This window comes from Oncorhynchus nerka, linkage group LG9a, assembly GCF_034236695.1.
Source record: "Oncorhynchus nerka isolate Pitt River linkage group LG9a, Oner_Uvic_2.0, whole genome shotgun sequence".
Lineage (NCBI taxonomy): Eukaryota > Metazoa > Chordata > Actinopteri > Salmoniformes > Salmonidae > Oncorhynchus > Oncorhynchus nerka.
In genome coordinates this window covers 52,586,075-52,605,769 of record NC_088404.1, presented here as the reverse complement: position 1 = coordinate 52,605,769, position 19,695 = coordinate 52,586,075, and the positions used below count along the sequence as shown (strand labels likewise).

General features: G+C 43.7%; 1 protein-coding gene across 3 annotated transcripts; it reads right to left on the bottom strand.

Annotated features, from left to right (window-relative positions):
- Positions 1-1,973: 1,973 nt before the first annotated feature.
- On the bottom strand, positions 1,974-7,759 carry LOC115134507 (calcitonin gene-related peptide-like). 3 transcript variants are annotated; one of them, XM_029668547.1, is made up of 5 exons: positions 7,657-7,759; positions 6,512-6,603; positions 5,643-5,786; positions 3,431-3,619; positions 1,974-3,116 (listed from the first exon to the last, which is right to left on the bottom strand). In XM_029668547.1, exons 2-4 carry the CDS (start codon positions 6,595-6,597, stop codon positions 3,457-3,459), a joined length of 393 nt encoding a protein of 130 aa, XP_029524407.1. In that variant the 5' UTR covers positions 6,598-6,603; positions 7,657-7,759; the 3' UTR covers positions 1,974-3,116; positions 3,431-3,456. The 3 variants fall into 3 exon arrangements, with proteins under 3 accessions (XP_029524407.1, XP_029524409.1, XP_029524406.1); XM_029668549.2 differs by having other exon boundaries at positions 3,431-3,616; positions 7,657-7,758; XM_029668546.1 differs by lacking the exons at positions 1,974-3,116; positions 3,431-3,619 and adding an exon at positions 4,157-4,767.
- Between the last annotated feature and the right edge of the window lie 11,936 nt (positions 7,760-19,695).

The following is a 19,695-nucleotide window of genomic DNA, read 5'->3' as shown; positions in this document are numbered from 1 at the left end:
TAATTTCCTGCAATTCTACACATTTTCAAATGGGTGCAGAGAAATGTTTGCAGTTTCTAAGCAAATTTCTTTAAATTCTACACATTTTAACCTGACTTATGATATCTGGGTGAGAGTGACTACCAAAATCAATAAGGGCCCCCGGTCTTTAACTTACCAATTAAAAAAATGGTAGCTGACATGGGCTAATTGAGTGACTGTCAGTGACTGACAATACAAAGGAATAACTGTAGATGCCCATGGGCCACCAGTTGCCCATCCCTGCTTTAAATGAATAGTTGTACTTGACAATTCCACGTGAATTTAAAAAACACAGGATGAAATCAACCACAGGATTATGTCATCATGGTAACCAAATATCAACATAGACAAACCTATAAAATACACTACCGGTCAAAAGTTTTAGAACACCTACTCATTCAAAGGATTTTCTTTATTTGTACTATTTTCTACATTGTAGAATAATAGTGAAGACATCAAAACTATGAAATAACACATATAGAATCATGTAGTAAACAAAAAACTGTTAAACAAATCAAATAGCCACCCTTTGCTTTGATGACAGCTTTGCATGCTTCAGTGTTCAGAGTAACAGACACATCTCAACATCAACTGTTCAGGGCCTTCATGGTCTAATTGCTGCAAAGAAACCACTACTCAAGGACACCAATAATAAGAAGAGACTTGCTTGGGCCAAGAAACACGAGCAATAGACATTAGACCGATGGAAATCTGTTCAAATTTGAGATATTTGGTCCCATTCGCCGTGTATTTGTGAGACGCGGTGTGGGTGAACGGATTATCTCCGCATGTGTATTTCCCACCATTAAGCATGGAGGAGGAGGTGTGATGGTGTGGGGGTGCTTTGCTGCTGACACTGTCAGTGATTTATTTAGAATTCAAGGCACACTTAACCAGCACAGCTACCACAGCATTCTGCAGCAATACGCCATCCCATCTGGTCTAGGCTTAGTGGGACTATCATTTGTTTTTTCAACAGGACAATGACCCAAAACACCTCCAGACTGTGTAAGGGCTATTTTACCAAAAAGGAGAGTGATGGAGTGCTGCATCAGATGACCTGGCCTCCCTAATCCCCCAACCTCAACCCAATTGAGATGGTTTGGGATGAGTCAGACTGCGGAGTGAAGGAAAAGCAGCCAACAAGTGCTCAGCATATGTGGGACCTCCTTAAAGAGTGTTGGAATAGCATTCCAGGTGAAGCTGGTTAAGAGAATGTCAAGACTGTACAAGACTGTGGCTATTTGAAGAATCTCAAATGTAAAATATATTTTGATTTGTTTAACACTTTTTTGGTTACTACATGATTCCATGTGTGTTATTTCTTAGTTTTGATGTCTTCACTATTATTCTACAATGTAGAAAATAGTCCAAATAAAGACTAACCCTTGAATGAGTAGGTGTTCTAAAACTTTTGACCGGTAGTGTATGTTCAATTTGTACCTTTAAAAAAACGCCAGATCTTCAATTTTATATCCACTATTTTTTTTAAATATGCTGGGCAGCACCTCCTACTGGAGAATTGATCTACAGCTACCCTTGTCTCCCATCCAGGGTATTAACAAAGCACAGCCCAAGACATGTGTGACAACTAAATCAAAAATCAGACATTGTTTTTCCATTGGAATTTGGTTGTGCTTTTAGATTGTTGAAAACATAGTTGAATTTCCAATGTGTTATCACTAACTTTTGATCAACTTCTCAACCAAATATATCCATGTTGAAATGAAGTGGTGTGCCCAGTAAGCGGTAAATGTAAAAATAGATATCATGGAAATATGGAAATGTAATAGATTCCTTATAAGCCTTCATTGACTCAGAGAAACAGCTGGTTGGAGGAGGGTTGTGCCTCTTAAGATAAAACAATTTATCATACAATTTACACTTGAATTGTCTGACGGAGACAATGCAACACATTTTCAAAAACTGAGCAAGACCAAGTGAACACTGGCTTAAGGTTTTGCTGATTTTATTGAGCAATTCATTTCTAATTGTCTCTTATTTTATAGTTGTATTTTCTTATTCAAACTCATATGAATGTGTTCATGTTATCTTCAACCTAGTATTATTGGTTTCCATTTTTGGGATTTACTATGAAAGGTTTGTCTTTTGTATGGAAATGGATGTGTCACAGGACCATTTGCATAAGTTGTGTACAGTATGTTTAAAACAGTGTGAGTGGTTTGGACTGAACTAGTTTGGACAGATTTCTGTGCTGTCGAATTCCCAACGTGTGTCACACAGTGAGACCAATGCATTCACGAGTTCAGGAGAGTCCATGAGAGTTCAGGAGAAATCGGCATGGTCTGAAAGCTACTCATCGCATGTACAGTAAAGGTGAAAAAAAAGATCAACAACACAACGTTTCTCTCTTCGCCTAAATACTTCGTTAAACCTTGAAGAACAACACAAGTACCCCAAACCCGAATGTATCTAAAATACATTTTAATCTTGCTGAAATTCACAATTGTTACAATATTAATCTCTTGAATATATTTTTTTCCGGTGTCTTTCTCTTCATGGTCTTCTTATAATCTTGATACATACTATACAGTCATGTGATGTAAAGTGTTTTACATCAAGGCACAAGACACAGCCGTTGTGAGGGAGCCTAGGGAAGGCTGATCTTTAATGTCGATCCCTGCAGGGCACGGCACAGCAAACAGGTGCCGGTGGGGACAGTGAGGGATGAGTGACGGGGAGAATGGCTCACATGGTACAAATGTGCTCTATAGACAGAATAAATCATAATAAATAAGCACTGGTGCTTTTTTCCAATTCATTTTAAATGAATTTCATGTAATAAAAAAAAAAGGAATCTGGAAATTTTCTTTGGGATTTGGGGATTCAGCTGTCAATGTACATAATGGAGGTTGCTGTCATTCTCCCCCTTTTTTTTCTCTGGTTTGCCAAAAGCTAAATTAAAGTTTCATAACATTATGGTATTGAGAGGAGGAGTCCTAATATCGGAAGGGGTTTATTTCTGTGGATGTGGTGGAGTGGATGAAGGGGCCAGTGTGTTTTTTCTCTTTGTTTGTTTTGTTGTTTCCCCCCCAGATATGTTCTGATGTCATCGCGTTAAGAAGGATCAACCTCTGAAAGGGAAGGGAGAGAGGAAGAGAGAACGGACAAGTCAACAACTTAGAGCCCAGCGCCTTCTGTCTGTCACACATCGTACACCTCTGAACAAAAAATAAGACCCAGCAATTATTTTTCATTAACACAGGAAATCAATTCTCAATGTATAATCTTTTTTTATTTTTTAAATGCTATCTTAATTTAGTCAAGTAAACTATTTGCCTATGGTGAGGTCAGGCATTTAACGAATTAAAAAGCTACAGAATTTAAATAAGAGATAGCTGAAAGAACAGAGACCGAAAGGACAGATACGAGGAGGAGGAGTATTCACCGTATCCCTGAAGGTTGTCGGAATGTTCACATCTGGGTGTTTCTCCTCCGCCGGCCGAAAGCCTTGGAGCCCACATTGGTGGGGACAAAGTTACTGTTGCCCATGCCCCCCGACCGGCTCAGGAAGTCTGCCAGGCGATGAGTCACGCAGGTGGCCGTGTTGCAGGCTCGCTTCTGTGCTGTAACGCTGCTTCAGGAATGGAGACAGGGTTAACAGTACCTCATACACATACAGTACACAGATGCACAAAATCATTTGTGTTCGCACTCATGCCAGACACTTACAAATGTACACATACTCAGGCACACGCCGAAACACACAGCCTATCAAACACACACACACTATTTCCTTATCTAATCAAGCAATACGGTTCAATGTAATTAAAACATCTGCTTTACGACACCTCCATTAAAACGAAAGTGTCATTGTCATTAACAGGAGTAGAACAATTACAACTAAACACATACAAGTAGACCGTGGATTAATATAGTCTCTGAAACTGTTAGATCATTAGAATGGTTCAGTCGATCATAATTCTTACCTTGAGACTTGGTGAAGGTTCTAGAGATAGTTCAAGGGTAATGGAAATGCTATAATAACTATGATTTACTCTATCCTGCAATGAAAAAATATTAAATGCCGCTGTTGGAAGAGCCAAAGCTAGGTCCATAAAACAAATTGTTTAATGACTAATATTCTATTTCTTAAGAATAAAAAGTAAAAGCCTTCCTGGTAGAAAAATAGGTTTATTGAACAAGAAACATGGTGAGGCATGAAGAAACTATTTATTCTGGTTGAATATTACTTAGGTTATCTCTTAGGAATTTGGGTTATCGGGAATTTGAAATGCAATCAAATGATATGAATATACACACTGGAAAAAAAAGTCGATATATGTTGATTCATTTTTTTGAATAATTGCAATTTAGAAGAGTTGATTGTCTGAACAGATGCAACATGTCATTCTTTGCCGAAAACGGAAAGGAATTGTCAAAAGAATACAAAAAATGAAGAAGTGGGGGTTGCAATGGGAGATTCGCTCTTAGGTCAATCAAGCAGGAAAAATCCACATGCAACTGAGACTTGTCAAACAAAAACCAGGAGGACGTTATCATGAAAAGAGAGGGAATAGGAGGAGGGCGGAGGGTTAGATGCTGTCAAATGTCTTCCCGTAGCTTGCATAGCGTTCGCTCTCGGGCGCGCTGCGTTTCTTGCCAGGCGTGCCCGCGCCCACGTCCGTGCGGGGAAACGTTTGTAATTTGTGCAGGTCCTGGGACAGTTTGCCCAGCACGCAGGTGCTGAGGTTAGAGCAGCGCTTGGTAATGGGCCTTTCCATGCTGTCAGAGGGGAGAGATAAACATGCAGAAAACAGGCTCATAGTAGCAGGACACATGCAGATTTCTCTCTCTCCCGCACACACACTCTCTCTATCGCTCTCTCGCTCATGTTAGTACTGTATCATCCCCTTTCCTTCATGCATTTCCCCTACAAAATGCATTGTCAGACATGCTGTCATAGGCAAGAAATGAACATTTCCAAAACATCATGCTTCCCTTCCAATCACTGGAAGAACTTTGACATATCAAACCCCCATGCCCCAACTCCATTGACGTCGTCACACCCACCCTCTCATATCAACCCAAGCAGAACAGAACGGGTATAGCTTCCCGCTGTCATGCGACACTTTCTGCCTCAATTTACTGAGAGCATGCAGTTATCCATCAAGGTTAAGCATTCCCCAGCTAATATAATATCTTCAGCAGGCAAACAGGCTGTTAACGTTCGTCCATTCAAATAAATGAATAAATCAAACTCATCCATGCGGGAGGGTTAAGATAGAGATATTGTTGGGGGGGATTGGGTTGGATATCCCTCCTTAAAATGGAGAGAACCAATTTCTCTGAGCACATACCTCTCTGTATGGCTTACAATAAACTCCAGCAGGACACACTGCTAAGGTGGCTAAAAGACATATCTCCAGACAGGTAACAAAATTGTGGTTACAATTGTGCGAGTTCATTCTTAGCTTAAAGCGTTTGGTCAATGGACGGTTGGCGCACTTCCACTCCGTGTGAAAGTAGCTCTTACCGTAAAATACTGACCATCACGTTTAATTCATCATCAATACCTTAATTGGTAGTAGCCCTGAGCTAGGAGGCAAACTCAGGTATTGTTAAGAATGCAGAAAGGAAGAAGAAGCAGTTGTCTGTACCTATTGCCTTCGTTGCCTTCATTCTCTTGCTGCTCCAGCTCTTCCGCTGTCATCTGCACAAACTCCTTGACTATGGCGTTGAGTAACCTCCTTGCCTCGTAGTCCGTAAGGGTGACTCGGTCTGTCATGGACTCTATGCCCGGTCTAGTGGAGCAAGGAAGAGGGTGGGTGAAGCACAGAGATCCGCATAAAAACAAACTAAAGTTATCACCCGCAGTAAAAAAATAAAAAATAATAACATGCACGGAGCGTCACTAAGTCTAAAAGGTATGACGTGAGACTGGAAGGGACCCTAGCCAACATTGAAAACATTAAAAGGGCCGACTAGTGACCAAATTCAGATTTATGACAAAATCAATGGCTTCATGAGAACGGGGAGTGGCTTGGATGTTTTTATATATCAAATGTTTCTCTTCTAAATTAAATTACTTGTTATTTTTTATTGTGTTTTTTTTTATTACAGCCCTTTTACACTTAACTGGAGTGCCCTTCTGTGATATTGGATTAAGGAACATGAATTAATGTATTTGTAACAGTAGACTAAATTACAAAAAAAATCTGTAGTCTAAATTCACAGAAGAAAATATATGTATTATATATTCCTTTTATCACAGAAAAAAAATATGAATTTCCCCCAAAATGTCACTCAAAATGTTCATTATTAAATAATAAATGTATATTTGGTAGTACTTCCAATCCATATTCTCATGTCATATTAAACAAGGGTGGTGTGTGTGTGTGTGTGTGTGTGTGTGTGTGTGTGTGTGTGTGTGTGTGTGTGTGTGTGTGTGTGTGTGTGTGCGTGTGTGCGCGCGTTGAGTGTAATTTCGTAATTTCCGTCTGTCTGTCAGCAAGTCTGTCTGTCTCACCTGGAGGGGGCTGCTTGTGAGCTGTACATCTGGCAAATGACCAGGGCATAAGCAACAAGGAAAGCAGAAATCTTCAACATAACCATGGTTCCCTACAGCAAAGAGACAGTCCCATGAGCTCCACAGACTTGATACAATTACATTAACATCTACATTTAACAAGAGAGAAGCAGGTCGCCATCACAATAACGATCAGTGTACATTTACCAGAATGAGATTAAGCATTGTACGGCTAATGTAACACAAATAGTTTTTAAAGGATTCCTTCGTTAAATGTGAAGTGAGCTACTACATTGATGGATCTTTCTAACTCTGTATTGAGACGGCAGACGCCGCTCTACCGTGCTAGTTCAGCTCAGTACCACTGATCTCTCAAGCTACACATCCATGCTTCTATCGCTCCATGACACCCTCCATCCAAACAGCCAAAAGGAAACTGATCCACGTGATAGTCCTGCACTCTTCTCCATGGAGCGAACTATCCCTCCGTCTCGCCATGCCCAGTACAGGACAGGACATTCTCTGAGTTGAGCCTTGGCATGTCTAGGCATGAACGGGGTCCAAGCCTGTTGCTCAGTGCGAACTGATGGGACGTAGCATTAGCTAGCCGCTGTGAGGGGAGAGTGGCTCCATCCAGCGTGCCAACTCCCGAGGGTGGGGGGGGGGGTGACCAGTGCATTAGTGTAATGAGCTGCTACCACTCTCTCACACACAGGCATTCCATCTCTCCTCTCAGAGAGCCTCCAGCCTCCACTCACCCATCCCTCTCTCTCTCGCTCTGTTTCTAGCTTACTCACAGTTTCTTTCTGTCTTTTTCTCTCTCTAACTCACTATTTGGTCTTTCACTCGCGCTTACGCACATTTTCTCTATATCTTTCTCGCTCTCTCCATCTTTCTTTCCCTCTTTTCTGTTCTGCCTCCACCACAGAGCAGACCGGACCCTCACTGAAGGAGAGTTGTGACCCCTACGGCCACACTTCAATCCCGTTAACGTCACCATCACATCACACTGCACCAAAACTCAGGTCAACACTCTCCATATCTGACGAGTTACAATGGAGCACCAAGACGCAACCCATTAAGTCAACCTTCCATCCAAAACCAGTCCGTCCACCATGTGAATCTGCTTTAAAGTATCCACTTACCTTTCGTGTTAATCAACGGGCAAAAAAATATATATAGCTTTATATGAAACGCCTAAGTTGACTTCTCTCAACTTGAAGACCAACTCTTGGTTGTGTTGCATGCAGTGCCGATGCACAAGCCTATATATCCACCACTTAGATATGTGCATTGACTGTGTAGGTGTTTAATTATCTCCTGTCGGCCAATCCCGTCGATGAGATGCACCTGCGAGCCAATGGGACGATGGCCCTTACTTCTGGCACACTAATAAGGGATATGGCTTTGCAATGACGTCATTCTTTTGTCACTAAGTGCTCCATTCACAAAATCCACTGTCATTTGGACCATTTGATATCCACATCTGCATTGAGGTCATTCATTAAACCGGAGCTAATCTAATGAATGGCCACAGAAACCATCCCCAGCAATAAATATTTTATAGGATTCCAAAAATGTTACATGCATGCTATTTTTCAAATGCCAAATCGATAAGCCCACAGCAAAGTACTTGTAGGCAGGGCCATCTACTGGGAACGACGGTATACTGCAGTCCCATCCACTCCTGGGTTGGTGCTACTCACCAGTCAACTCCGCCGTCTCAGCCTGAAACTCAAATTGTTCTACTCAACTAAGTTCACAATGATATGAGTGGTTGCACAAAAGAGGATTTATTTCCCATCATGAATACAAATCACTGCAACGGCTTCAACTCCTCAGAATGATGGGATTTTACGTCATAAGAACCAAGATTTTAGATTTGAATCATCTGATAAGTGGTTTTAATGTCATCTCAGTTAAGTGTATGAACACGAGTCTTTCTAAATGATCCACAGTAACACTTTAAATGAAGGTACCCTTATGAAGTGTTTATAGAGGGTTCCTATATGCTTTATTAAAGTAACATGTTATACCCCTCATGCCAAAAGACAACATTGGTATGAATTATGATAACATGGCTAATGCTTTATGATGATTATCTCTGCCCCAGTCCCTCTTGAATATGGATAAATCCCTGATTATCCCTCTACAGTGGACAAATTAAGTGGACAACGGGGAATCAATGCAGAATCAGTGATGACAACGAGAGTTGTTTACCAAAAGCAATTACAAAACTGTTTGTCAGTTGGCGTCGTCTAATTCCCCTTCCTTTTCATTAGTGGGCAAAGCATCATCAAGTGTGTATGCGTACGTGCATATGAGCGTGTGTGTGTGTGTACACTGAGTAAAGAAAACATTAAGGACACCTGCTCTTTCCGTGAGATAGACTGACCAGGTAAATCCGGGTAAAATCTATGAATCCTTATTGATGTCACTTGTTAAATCCACTTCAATCAGTGTAGATGAAAGGTAGGAGACAGGTTAAATAAGGATTTTAAGGTTTGAGACAATTGAGAAATGGATTGTGTATGTGTGCCATTCAGAGGGTGAATGGGCTAGACAAAATATTTAAGTGCCTTTGAACGGGATATGGTAGTAGGTGCCAAGCGCACCAGTTTGTGTCAAGACCTGCAATGCTGCTGGGGTTCACGCTTAAAAGTTTCCCGTTTGTATCAAGAATGGTCCACCACCAAAAGGACATCTAGCCAACTTTACACAACTGTGGGAAGCATTGGAGTCAACATGGGCCAGCATCCCTGTGGAACGCTTTCGACACCTTGTGGAGTCCATGCCCCAACAAATTGAGGCTGTTCTGAGGGCAAAAAGGGGGAGGGGGGTGCAACTACATATTAGGAAGGCGTTCCTAATGTTTGGTATACACAGTGTGTGTGTGTGTGTGTGTGTGTGTGTGTGTGTGTGTGTGTGTGAGAGAGAGAGAGAGAGAGAGAGAGAGTGAGCGTGTGTAAGAGGAGGAGAGTGGGGGGGGGCATTTCCCTGCATGCGTCGCAGAGGAACCCCATTAGACAGAATGAACCTTTTAGTGCTATTGAAGAGTGAGCCGGGCCGATGTCACAGGCACTAAATCACTGCAAAATGGACCGTCCAGGGGTCCCAGCCCCTACTGCTGATGGAAGAGAGAGGGTGTGTGTGTGTGTGTGTGTGTGTGTGTGTGTGTGTGTGTGTGTGTGTGTGTGTGCGTGCGTGCGTGCGTGTGTGTGTGCGTGCGTGCGTGAGAGAGAATGAGTATTCCTGCATCTATGTCAGTGTGCAGCACGAGCAGCCATGGGAATCATGAGTCCACAATGTTCTCTCTTGAAAAACAACCTTTTGAGTTTGGAGTTGACACAGTAACCTTTCATGACTGGCCTCTTCCAGCTTAGTTCAGCTCACCCATCCTAGTGGAACTTACTACAGAACAAATTGAATGATTTCCCCATTTCGAGGAGAGGGAGCCTTTCAGATTTGTCCTGGATCGCTATGTGTTTGTATTTCATGTGGTTTTCATGACAACACCCAAGGTTTATGACACTGTATGAATTGATGACTTTGAAGTCAAAGTTGTAATGTAGCCCTTTTCCTGCAGTCAAATGACCTAGTGGCCTCATGGGTGGAATGTTATTCATATTTTCATCGTTTCATAATTAATCAACATTAATCAATGGTTAATACAGTGGCAAGAAAAGGTATGTGAACCCTTTGGAAATACCTGGATTTCTGCATAAATTGGTCATACAATTTGATCTGATCTTCATCTAGGTCACATCAATAGACAAACACAGTTTGCTTAAACTAATAACATGCAAAATATTATACGTTTTCCTGTCTTTATTGAACACACTGCGTAAACATTCACAGTGCAGGGTGGGGAAAGTATGTGAACCCTTGGATTTAATAACTGGTTGACCCTCCTTTGGCAGCAATAACCTCAACCAAATGTTTTCTGTAGTTGCGGATCAGACCTGCACAACGGTCATGAGGAATTTTGGAACATTCCTCTTTACAAAACTGTTTCAGTTCAGCAATATTCTTGGGATGTCTGGTGTGAACTGCTCTCGAGGTCATGCCACAGCATCTCAATCGGGTTGAGGTCAGGACTGACTGGGCCACTCCAGAAGGCGTATTTTCTTCTGTTGAAGCCAATCTGTTGTTGATTTACTTCTGTGTTTTGGGTCGTTGTCCTGCTGCATCACCCAACTTCTGTTGAGCTTCAATTGCAAAATGTCTTGATAAATTTGGGAATTCATTTTTCCCCAAACAATGATGCTTCCTCCACCATACTTTACAGTTGGGATGAGGTTTTGATGTTGGTGTGCGGTGCCTTTTTCTCTCCACACATAGTGTTGTGTGTTCCTTCCAAACAACTCAACTGTAGTTTCATCTGTCCGCCAATTTGGTGAAGCGTTTTTAATAGGGCAAGGCAGCTCCATCCAACATCTCCAATCTGGTCTCATTGACTGGACTCCAGGTTAGCTGACTCCTGACTCCAATTCACTTTTGGAGAAGTCATTAGCCTTGGAGTTCACATACTTTTCCCAACATACACTGTGAATGTTCAAAGGATGTATTCAATATAGACAAGAAAAATACAATCATTTGTGTGTTATTAGTTTATTAAGCACACTATGTTTGTCTATTGTTGTGACTTAGATCAAGATCAAATCAAATTTGATGATCAATTTATGCAGAAATCCAGGTAACGCCAAAGGGTTCACATACTTCTTCTTGCCACTGTACTTCATTCTTCTGTGCTGTATATAAAGGTGCAATATTGGGATGAATACAATATTGAATGCATTTCAACTCTATATCTGACATGGTACAGGTATACTTATTTTTAATAACCATGTGTATGAGGTGTATACTTTTGCGTCAAAGTAGATTTGTTTAAGATGACCAAGAAACACTGTGTGACCCTGATTTAGCCCACTGCAGTAAAGGGTTAAAAAACAATTATGTTGTGTGTCTAATTTCATACGGGAAAGTAACATTGGGGAAAATAAACTGTAATTACATGTATTTAACTACTGGAATCCCATTAATAAAATGACATGACCGGGGAAAAACTGGCCCTGACAAGTAAATTGTCTAAAATAAAGTGAAATACAACTTGCAGAAAGGCACACTGGGTAATATGTTAATGAGACAAATGTATTTAAAGCCATCACAGTATTTTACGTTGCGGGTCTCATCATCAAACTTAATCACACAAGAGAGCTAACTAAGCTGTTTGTAATTGCAAAGACAAACTTCAGTTTACTCAAGATTGTTTTTCAAATTCAACTCAAATTGAGCAAAAATGATTTGCTTAATTCTATGTGAGCTCAACAATTTCCCAATTTGAAGTCCAGCCAACTTGGATATTGTCACGGTTTTCATATGATGAAGGAGAGTCGGACCAAAATGCAGCGTGTATATTACGATCCATGTTTTAATAAACAAACGTAACACGAATCTAAATACAATTACTACAAAAACCAATAAACGTAAAGAAAACCGAAACAGCCTATACTGGTGTAACCTAACCTAGACAGGAACAAGGACACTAAGGACAATCACCCACAATACAACCAAAGAATATGGCTGCCTAAATATGGTTCCCAATCAGAGACAACGATAAACACCTGCCTCTGATTGAGAACCACTTCAGACAGCCATAGACTTATTCTAGAACACCCCACTAGCTACAATCCCCCATAATTACACACCACATACAAAAACCCATGCCACACCCTGGCCTGACCAAATAAATAAAGATAAACACAAAATACTTCGACCAGGGCGTGACAGATATTTAAGCTACATGGACTTTTAATATGTTGCATTTTTTTGTGTACATATTATACTGTGTACTAATCATACTACATACTATTTAGAACATACAGTTTAGTAAAAATGTATGCAGTAAGCAACAAATATCAACATACTAGGCTCACCCATACTGAGCATGCGTCAACTAATGCGCAATTGTATTGTCACGCCCTGACCTTAGAGATCCTTTATTCTCTATTTCATTCCAGTACGCTGCTGCCTGTGACTGGAACGAACTGCAAAAATCGCTGAAGTTGGAGACTTTTATCTCCCTCACCAACTTCAAACATCAGCTATCTGAGCAGCTAACCGATCGCTGCAGCTGTACATAGTCTATTGGTAAATAGCCCACCCATTTTCACCTACCTCATCCCCATACTGTTTTTATTTATTTACTTTTCTGCTCTTTTGCACACCAATATCTCTACCTGTACATGACCATCTGATCATTTATCACTCCAGTGTTAATCTGCAAAATTGTAATTATTCGCCTACCTCATGCCTTTTGCACACATTGTATATAGACTCCCCCCTTTTTTTCTACTGTGTTATTGACTTGTTAATTGTTTACTCCATGTGTAACTCTGTGTTGTCTGTTCACACTGCTATGCTTTATCTTGGCCAGGTCGCAGTTGCAAATGAGAACTTGTTCTCAACTAGCCTACCTGGTTAAATAAAGGTGAAATTTAAAAAAATAATAATAATTTAAAAGCCAGGAGTGGAGGACATCCTGGACTTGGGACGAAATAATGGCAGGAGACAAAAGCCTGCAATGGAAGCAGGCAGAAGCAGTGAAGGAGGGACGGCGACGACACCGGGGTTCGCGCCCACGACGTAGGCCCAAGAAGCAGCCTTCAGTGATTATCCATGGCCCGGAGCCTCCAGTGATGATGCATGGCCCAGAGCCTCCAGTGATGATCCATGGCCCGGAACCTCCAGTGATGATCCATGGCCCGAAGCCTCTAGTGATGATCCATGGCCCAGGGCTTTCAGTGATGACCCATGGCCCGGAGCCTCCAGTGATGATCCATGGTCCAGAGCCTCCAGTGAGGGTTCCCAGTCCAGAGCCTCCTGCGAGGGTTCCCAGTTCAGAGCCTCCTGCGAGGGTTCCTAGTCCGGAGCCTTCTGCGAGGGTTCCCAGTCCGGAGCCTCCAGTGAGGGTTCCTAGTCCAGAGCCTCCTGCAAGGGTTCCCAGTCCAGAGCCTTCAGCGAGGGTTCCCGGTCCAGTTACTCCGGCGACGATCTACGGGCCGGAGCTTCCGGCGACGATCCATGGCCTGTTTCCTCCGGCAACGATCTACGGTCCCCGGCAATGATCCACGGTCTGTTCCTCTGGCAGCGATCCATGGTCCGGAGCTTCAGGCGACGATCCCCGCACCAGAGTCGCCACCGAAGCAGGCAGATGCGCGAGCGGAGCGGGGTCTACGTCCCGCACCGGAGCCGCCATCGAGGCTAGATGTCCACCCGGACCCTCCACTATAGAGTCAGGTTTTGCGTCCGGGGTCTGCGCCTTTGGGGGGGGGGGGTTACTGTCACGCACCTGACCTTATAGATACTTTATTCTCTATTTTGGTTAGGTCGGGGTGTGACTAGGGTGGGCATTCTAGTTTCTTTATTTCTAGGTTGGCTTGGTATGGTTCCCAATCAGAGGCAGCTGTCTATTGTTGTCTCTGATTGGGGATCATATTTACGCAGCCTTTTCCCACCTGTTGGTTGTGGGATCTTGTTTTTGTATTGTTGCCTTTGAGCACGACAAAGCTGCACGTTTGTTTCTTTGCTCTTTATTGTTTTTGTGGCGGTTCTCATAATAAAAGATGATGAACCCAAACCACGCTGCATTTTGGTCTGATTGTTCCAACAACGTTCGTGACATGTATGGGTTCACACCATTCGTTCTTTTTGGTACAGCCCATCCCCTTATCTGATTATCCACTGTTTGTCAAACACACGTGGATCTGTAAACACTGTTCTCTTCCTCAGTAGCATGCAGCAAATTTGTACTAGATGAAAAGCCAAATATGTGTACCCAAACAGCCTACTATTTAGGATGCAAATGTGGGTCTCCGGACACATCCATACATTTAGACTTCTGAAGCAAACACACACATTTTCTTCAGGACATTTCTAGTTAATTCATGAGTTTAAAAAGTTTTACTGTTGTTCTTTGCAAGGGATTATCAGAAGTACAGTAAGTACTATATAACATTAAGATGACGCCAGCAAAATATTTAACCTTTTAAAGACAGAAAAAGATTTATGAGGATATAGACACCTTTGAACGTTACAAAGTACACCAATATGGATGACAAATATCACATCTGATGTACAGAGATCATAAATCCTGATATCAGAGATACATGCTTATCGTGAAAGGGCCAAAGTGGGGTGATATGATCTATGGATCTATCGGTGTCTCCATTCGCTGCTAGGTGCTCCGAGGTTCGGGGCAAGTACCCTGCCCAGATAAATCACTTCCTCAAGAGAAAGGAAAATGCAACAGCACTTAAGTCATTAGCCGACTCCAACCTTCTGTAATGGCTCTCAATCTCCGAATCTAATCAGTGCTGTACACTACCACCAGCAAGGATGCTCTCCCTTGATTAAATAAAAGTTCAAGTGTGTGACCAAGCTAAGGGAACATTTGGGAACATTTGAGGGAACATTTGAACACCAGGAAACACACATGCACACACAAACACACCTACAACATAAATATATTAATCCATTATGCTAGCGGGATAGGAGGCTCAAACAAATACCAAGCTCACATTTGTGGACAGGTCATTACTTAAAGGCCCATGGAAAGTGCCACTTGACTTGTAAGAGCAGCCAAGCACTTGCTGGCATTGCTGTTGTTCATCCTGGGAACATTACACTGGGTGAAACTGGTCAATATCAGGGGATCTCTTTATCTACAGTGCCTTCGGAAAGTATTCAGACCTCTTGACATTTTCCACATGTTGTTATGTTACAGCCTTATTCTAAAATTGATTAAATACATGTTTTTCCTCAGTAATCTACACGCAATACCTTAGAATGACAAAAAGAAAACAGTTTTTTAGCTCTTTTTGCAAATGTTTCTACAACTTGATTGGTAAATTCAATTGATTGGACATGATTTGGAAAGGCACACACCTGTCTATATAAAGGTCCCACAGATGACAGTGCATGTCAGAGAAAAAAAACAAGCCATGAGGTCGAATGAATTGTCAGTAGAGCTCCAAGACACGATTGTGTTGAGGCACAGATCTGGAGATGACCACCAAATCATTTCTGCAGCATTGAAGGTCCCCAAGAACACAGTGGCCTCCATCAATCAATGGAAGAAGTTTGGAGAAATCGGAGAAGGGCCTTGGTCAGGGAGGTGACTAAGAATCCGATGATCACTCTGACAGAGCTCTAGTGTTCCTCTGTGGTGATGGGAGAACCATCCAGAAGGACAACCATCTCTGCAGCACTCAGCAATCAGGCCTTTATGGTAGAGTGGCCAGATGGAAGCCACTCCTCAGTAAAAGGCACATGACAGTCCGCTTGGAGTTTGCCAAAAGGCGCCTAAAGACTCTCAGAGCATAAGAAACAAGATTCTCTGGTCTGATGAAACCAAGATTGAACTCTTTGGCCTGAATGCTGAGCATCACGTCTGGAGGAAACCTGGCACCATCATTATGGTGAAGAGGATCTGTGGGGACGTTTTTCAGCGGCAGGGACTGGCCGAATACTCAGGATGAAGGCAAAGATGAACAGAGCAAAGAACAGAAAGATCCTTGATGAAAACCTGCTCCAGAGCGCTCAGGACCTCAGACTGAGACGAAGGTTCACTTTCTAACAGGACAACGACCCTAAGCACACAGCCAAGACAACGCAGGAGCGGTTTCAGGAAAAGTCTCTGCATGTCCTTGAGTGGCCCAGCCAGAGCCCGGACTTGAACATCTCTGGAGAGACCTGAAAATAGCTGTGCAGCAACACTACTCATCCAAGCAGACACCAATTTAGAGGATCTGCAGAGAAGAATGGGAGAAACTCGATGGCTGGGGGCCTCGGACGATTACATCCAAGAGGCGCTCCAAGGTTTCATCCGCATATCCACTTCTCCTGCGTCGGCTAGTTTCTTCTCCATGGCCAAGAAGGATGGAGGATTACTTCCATGCATTGATTACAGAGAACTCAGTGAAATCACCACAAAGTATTGGTACCCTCTCACGTTGGTGCCGGCAGCCATCGAACTGCTCTGCGGGCCATTGTATCCGTCTGCATATTTCTCGAAGAAACTGTCCCCTGCAGAGAGGAATTACGACATTGGTAATCGTGAGCTCCTGGCGTTGATGTTGGCATTAGAGGAGTGGAGACACTGGCTGGAGGGTGCCAAGGAACCATTTGTCATCCTCACCGACCATCGGTGGCTGGAGGACATACGGAGAGTGAGGAGTCTGAATCCTCGCCAAGCAAGGTGGTCCCTTTTCTTGACAAGCTTTGACTTCACGCTGACCTATCGCCCAGGCTCAAAGAACAACAAGGCCGATGCCCTGTCCCGCCTCTACGATTCAGGAGAGGGTCCTGTCCAGAATGCACCTATAATCCCATCCTCCCTCGTTGCCCCTGTGGTCTGGGACATAGATGTGGACATCTACTAGGCTCTGGTGAGGGAGCCCGCACCCACTAACTGTCCTCCTGAGCACATCTACATTCCTACTGGGATAAGCTACTGACCTGGGCACACACAGCTGTCGTCACTGAACATCCAGGTATTTCTCGCACTACCCAATCCATCTCTGAGAAATACTGGTGGCCCACCTTGGCAAAGGATGGCAAAGGATGTCACCAGCTACGTCAACTCCTGTTCCGTATGTGCCTAAAACAAATCCCCCCGTGCCACAGCGTCCCTGGTCCCATCTTTCCCTTGACTCTATTACTGATCTCCACTCCCCTGATGGTTTTACCACCATTTTGGTGGTTCTTTATAGATTTTCAAAATCCTGTCGTTTAATCCCTCTTTCTGGTCTCCTTACTGCTCTCCGAGTTGCTGAGGCACTATTTCAGCAGGTCTTCCGGCATTATGGCCTTCCGGAGGACATCGTCTCTGACCGTGGCCCCCATGGGTATAGAGAGCGTTTATGGAGATGCTCGGCGTCACGGTCAGTCTCACTTCCGGGTACCGGCCTCAGGTGGAGAGGATGAACCAGGAGCAGGGGAAGTTCCTAAGGAGTCACTGTCAGGACCGGCAGTGAGAGTGGGCTCGATTCCTTCCATGGGCAGAGTACGCCCAGAACTTGCTACGTCACTCCTCTACTGGGTTGACCCTCTTCCACTGTGTTCTGGGTTTTCAGCCAGCCCTGGCTCCGTGAACCCCGTGCCTAACCGAAGCTCCTGTGGTTGATGAGTGGTTCCGGCACGCAGAAGAAGTGTGGAGCGATCCTCCCGTGAGACTCCAGCGTGCCGTCCACTGTCAAAAGGAGCAGGCAGACTGTCACCGCAGTGACCAATGGCGGCGGGCTTTACACCACTCCGCACCCTAGGGATCGTGTCTGGCTTTCTATCAGGAACCTCTCACTCTGCCTGTGTCACGCCCTGACCTTAGATATCTCTGTTTTCTTTATATTTTGGTTAGGTCAGGGTGTGACTAGGGTGGGTACGTTTGTTTTTGTTCTGTATGTCTAGGGTTGTTGTAGGTCTAGGGGTTTTTGTATTTCTATGTTGGCCTGATATGGTTCTCAATCAGAGACAGCTGTTTATCACGTCTACTCCCACTCCTGTCATGTCTACTCCCGCTTCTCCCTTCCGGCATTCGATATCACCGGTATACTAACCACCAGTCCTGGGATCCATCATTACGCACACCAGAAAGGGTATGTGTCAACATGCTGACATATCGAAGCCTTTGTACTTAGGCATGAACGAAGCCAACATCGTCCTATTTAATCCAAAGCATGATTCATCACTCTAGAAAACACATTTCCACTGCTCCAGAGTCCAATGGCGGCGGGCTTTACACCACTCCAGCCGACCCTTGGCATTGCGCATGGTGATCTTAGGCTTGTGTGCAGCTACTCGGCCATGGAAACCCATTTCATGAAGCTACGGACGAACAGTTATTGTGCTGATGTTGCTTCCACAGGCAGTTTGGAAGTCGGTAGTGAGTGTTGCAACCGAGAACGATTTTTACGCGCTACACGCTTCAGCACTCGACGGTCTCATTCTTTTTTTTGTATTTTTTTTTGTTTTGAATTTTACCCCCTTTTCTCCCCAATTTGTGGTATCCAATTATTAGTAGTTACTATCTTGTCTCATCGTTACAACTCCCGTAAGGGCTCGGGAGAGACAAAGGTCAAAAGCCATGCGTGCACTGAAACAAAACCCAACCAAGCCCCACTGCTTCTTAACACAGCGCGCATCCAACCCGGATGCCAGCTGCACCAATGTGTCGGAGGAAACACCGTGCTCCTGGCGACCTGGTTAGCGTGCACTGTGCCCGGCCCGCCACAGGAGTCGCTAGTGCGCAATCTGACAAGGATATCCCTACCGGCCAAACCCTCCCTAACCCGGGCGACGCTAGGCCAATTTTGCGTCGCCCCATGGACCTCCCGGTCGCGGCCGGCTGCGACAGAGCCTGGGCACGAACCCAGAGTCTCTGGTGGCACAGCTAGCACTGCGCCACCCGGGAGGCCTCTCGACGGACCCATTCTGTGAGCTTGTGTGGCCTACAAGCTCACACTTCGTGGCTGCGCCGTTGTTGCTCCTAAACGTTTCCACATCACGATAACAGCACTTACAGTTGACCAGGGAAGCTCTAGCATGGCAGAAATTTGACAAACTGACTTTTTAGAAAGGTGGCATCTTATGCCGTTGCTCTGTTGAAAGTCACTGAGCTCTTCATGTAAAGCCATTCTACTGCCAAGGTTTGTCTATGGAGATTGCACGGCTGTGTGCTCGATATTATATACCTGTCAGCAATGGTGTGGCTGAAATAGGGGTGTCCACGTACACTATACTTACAAAAGTATCTCAGAATATTGAATGAGTCCATGTGTGATATTCTAAGTAATCCGAATATCGCATATGTCTAAAAGACATATCCAGATTCAAATATGGTTAAAATCCACAAAATTCAAAATATGCATCAGAAATGGTCTGTCTTTTCTAGAACATCAAAAGCATGTAAAGATATCCCCTGATATGGACCCTTTTTCAGTGTTAGGGATATTACATTTAATTGTTGAAACTTTGGGGCATCAATTAGATGTCCGTGGCGTATAGGGAGTGGAAGGGAGCTTGACATCATCCAATCATAGCCCTGACATCATCCAATGCTGTCTACAAGCACAGCTCTGCTACTGTAGTAGACTGCTTCCTCCACTCCCATTCAAGAAAAAGAGTCC

Coding starts and splice junctions, on each gene's coding strand:
- LOC115134507 (XM_029668546.1), bottom strand. CDS start 6,597: ATGGTTATGTTGAAGATTTCTGCTTTCCTTGTTGCTTATGCCCTGGTC. Junction 5,787..6,511: donor TCACAAGCAGCCCCCTCCAG/GTGAGACAGACA, acceptor TTGCTCCACTAG/ACCGGGCATAGAGTCCATGA. Junction 4,768..5,642: donor GAAGGCAACGAAGGCAATAG/GTACAGACAACT, acceptor CCCCTCTGACAG/CATGGAAAGGCCCATTACCA.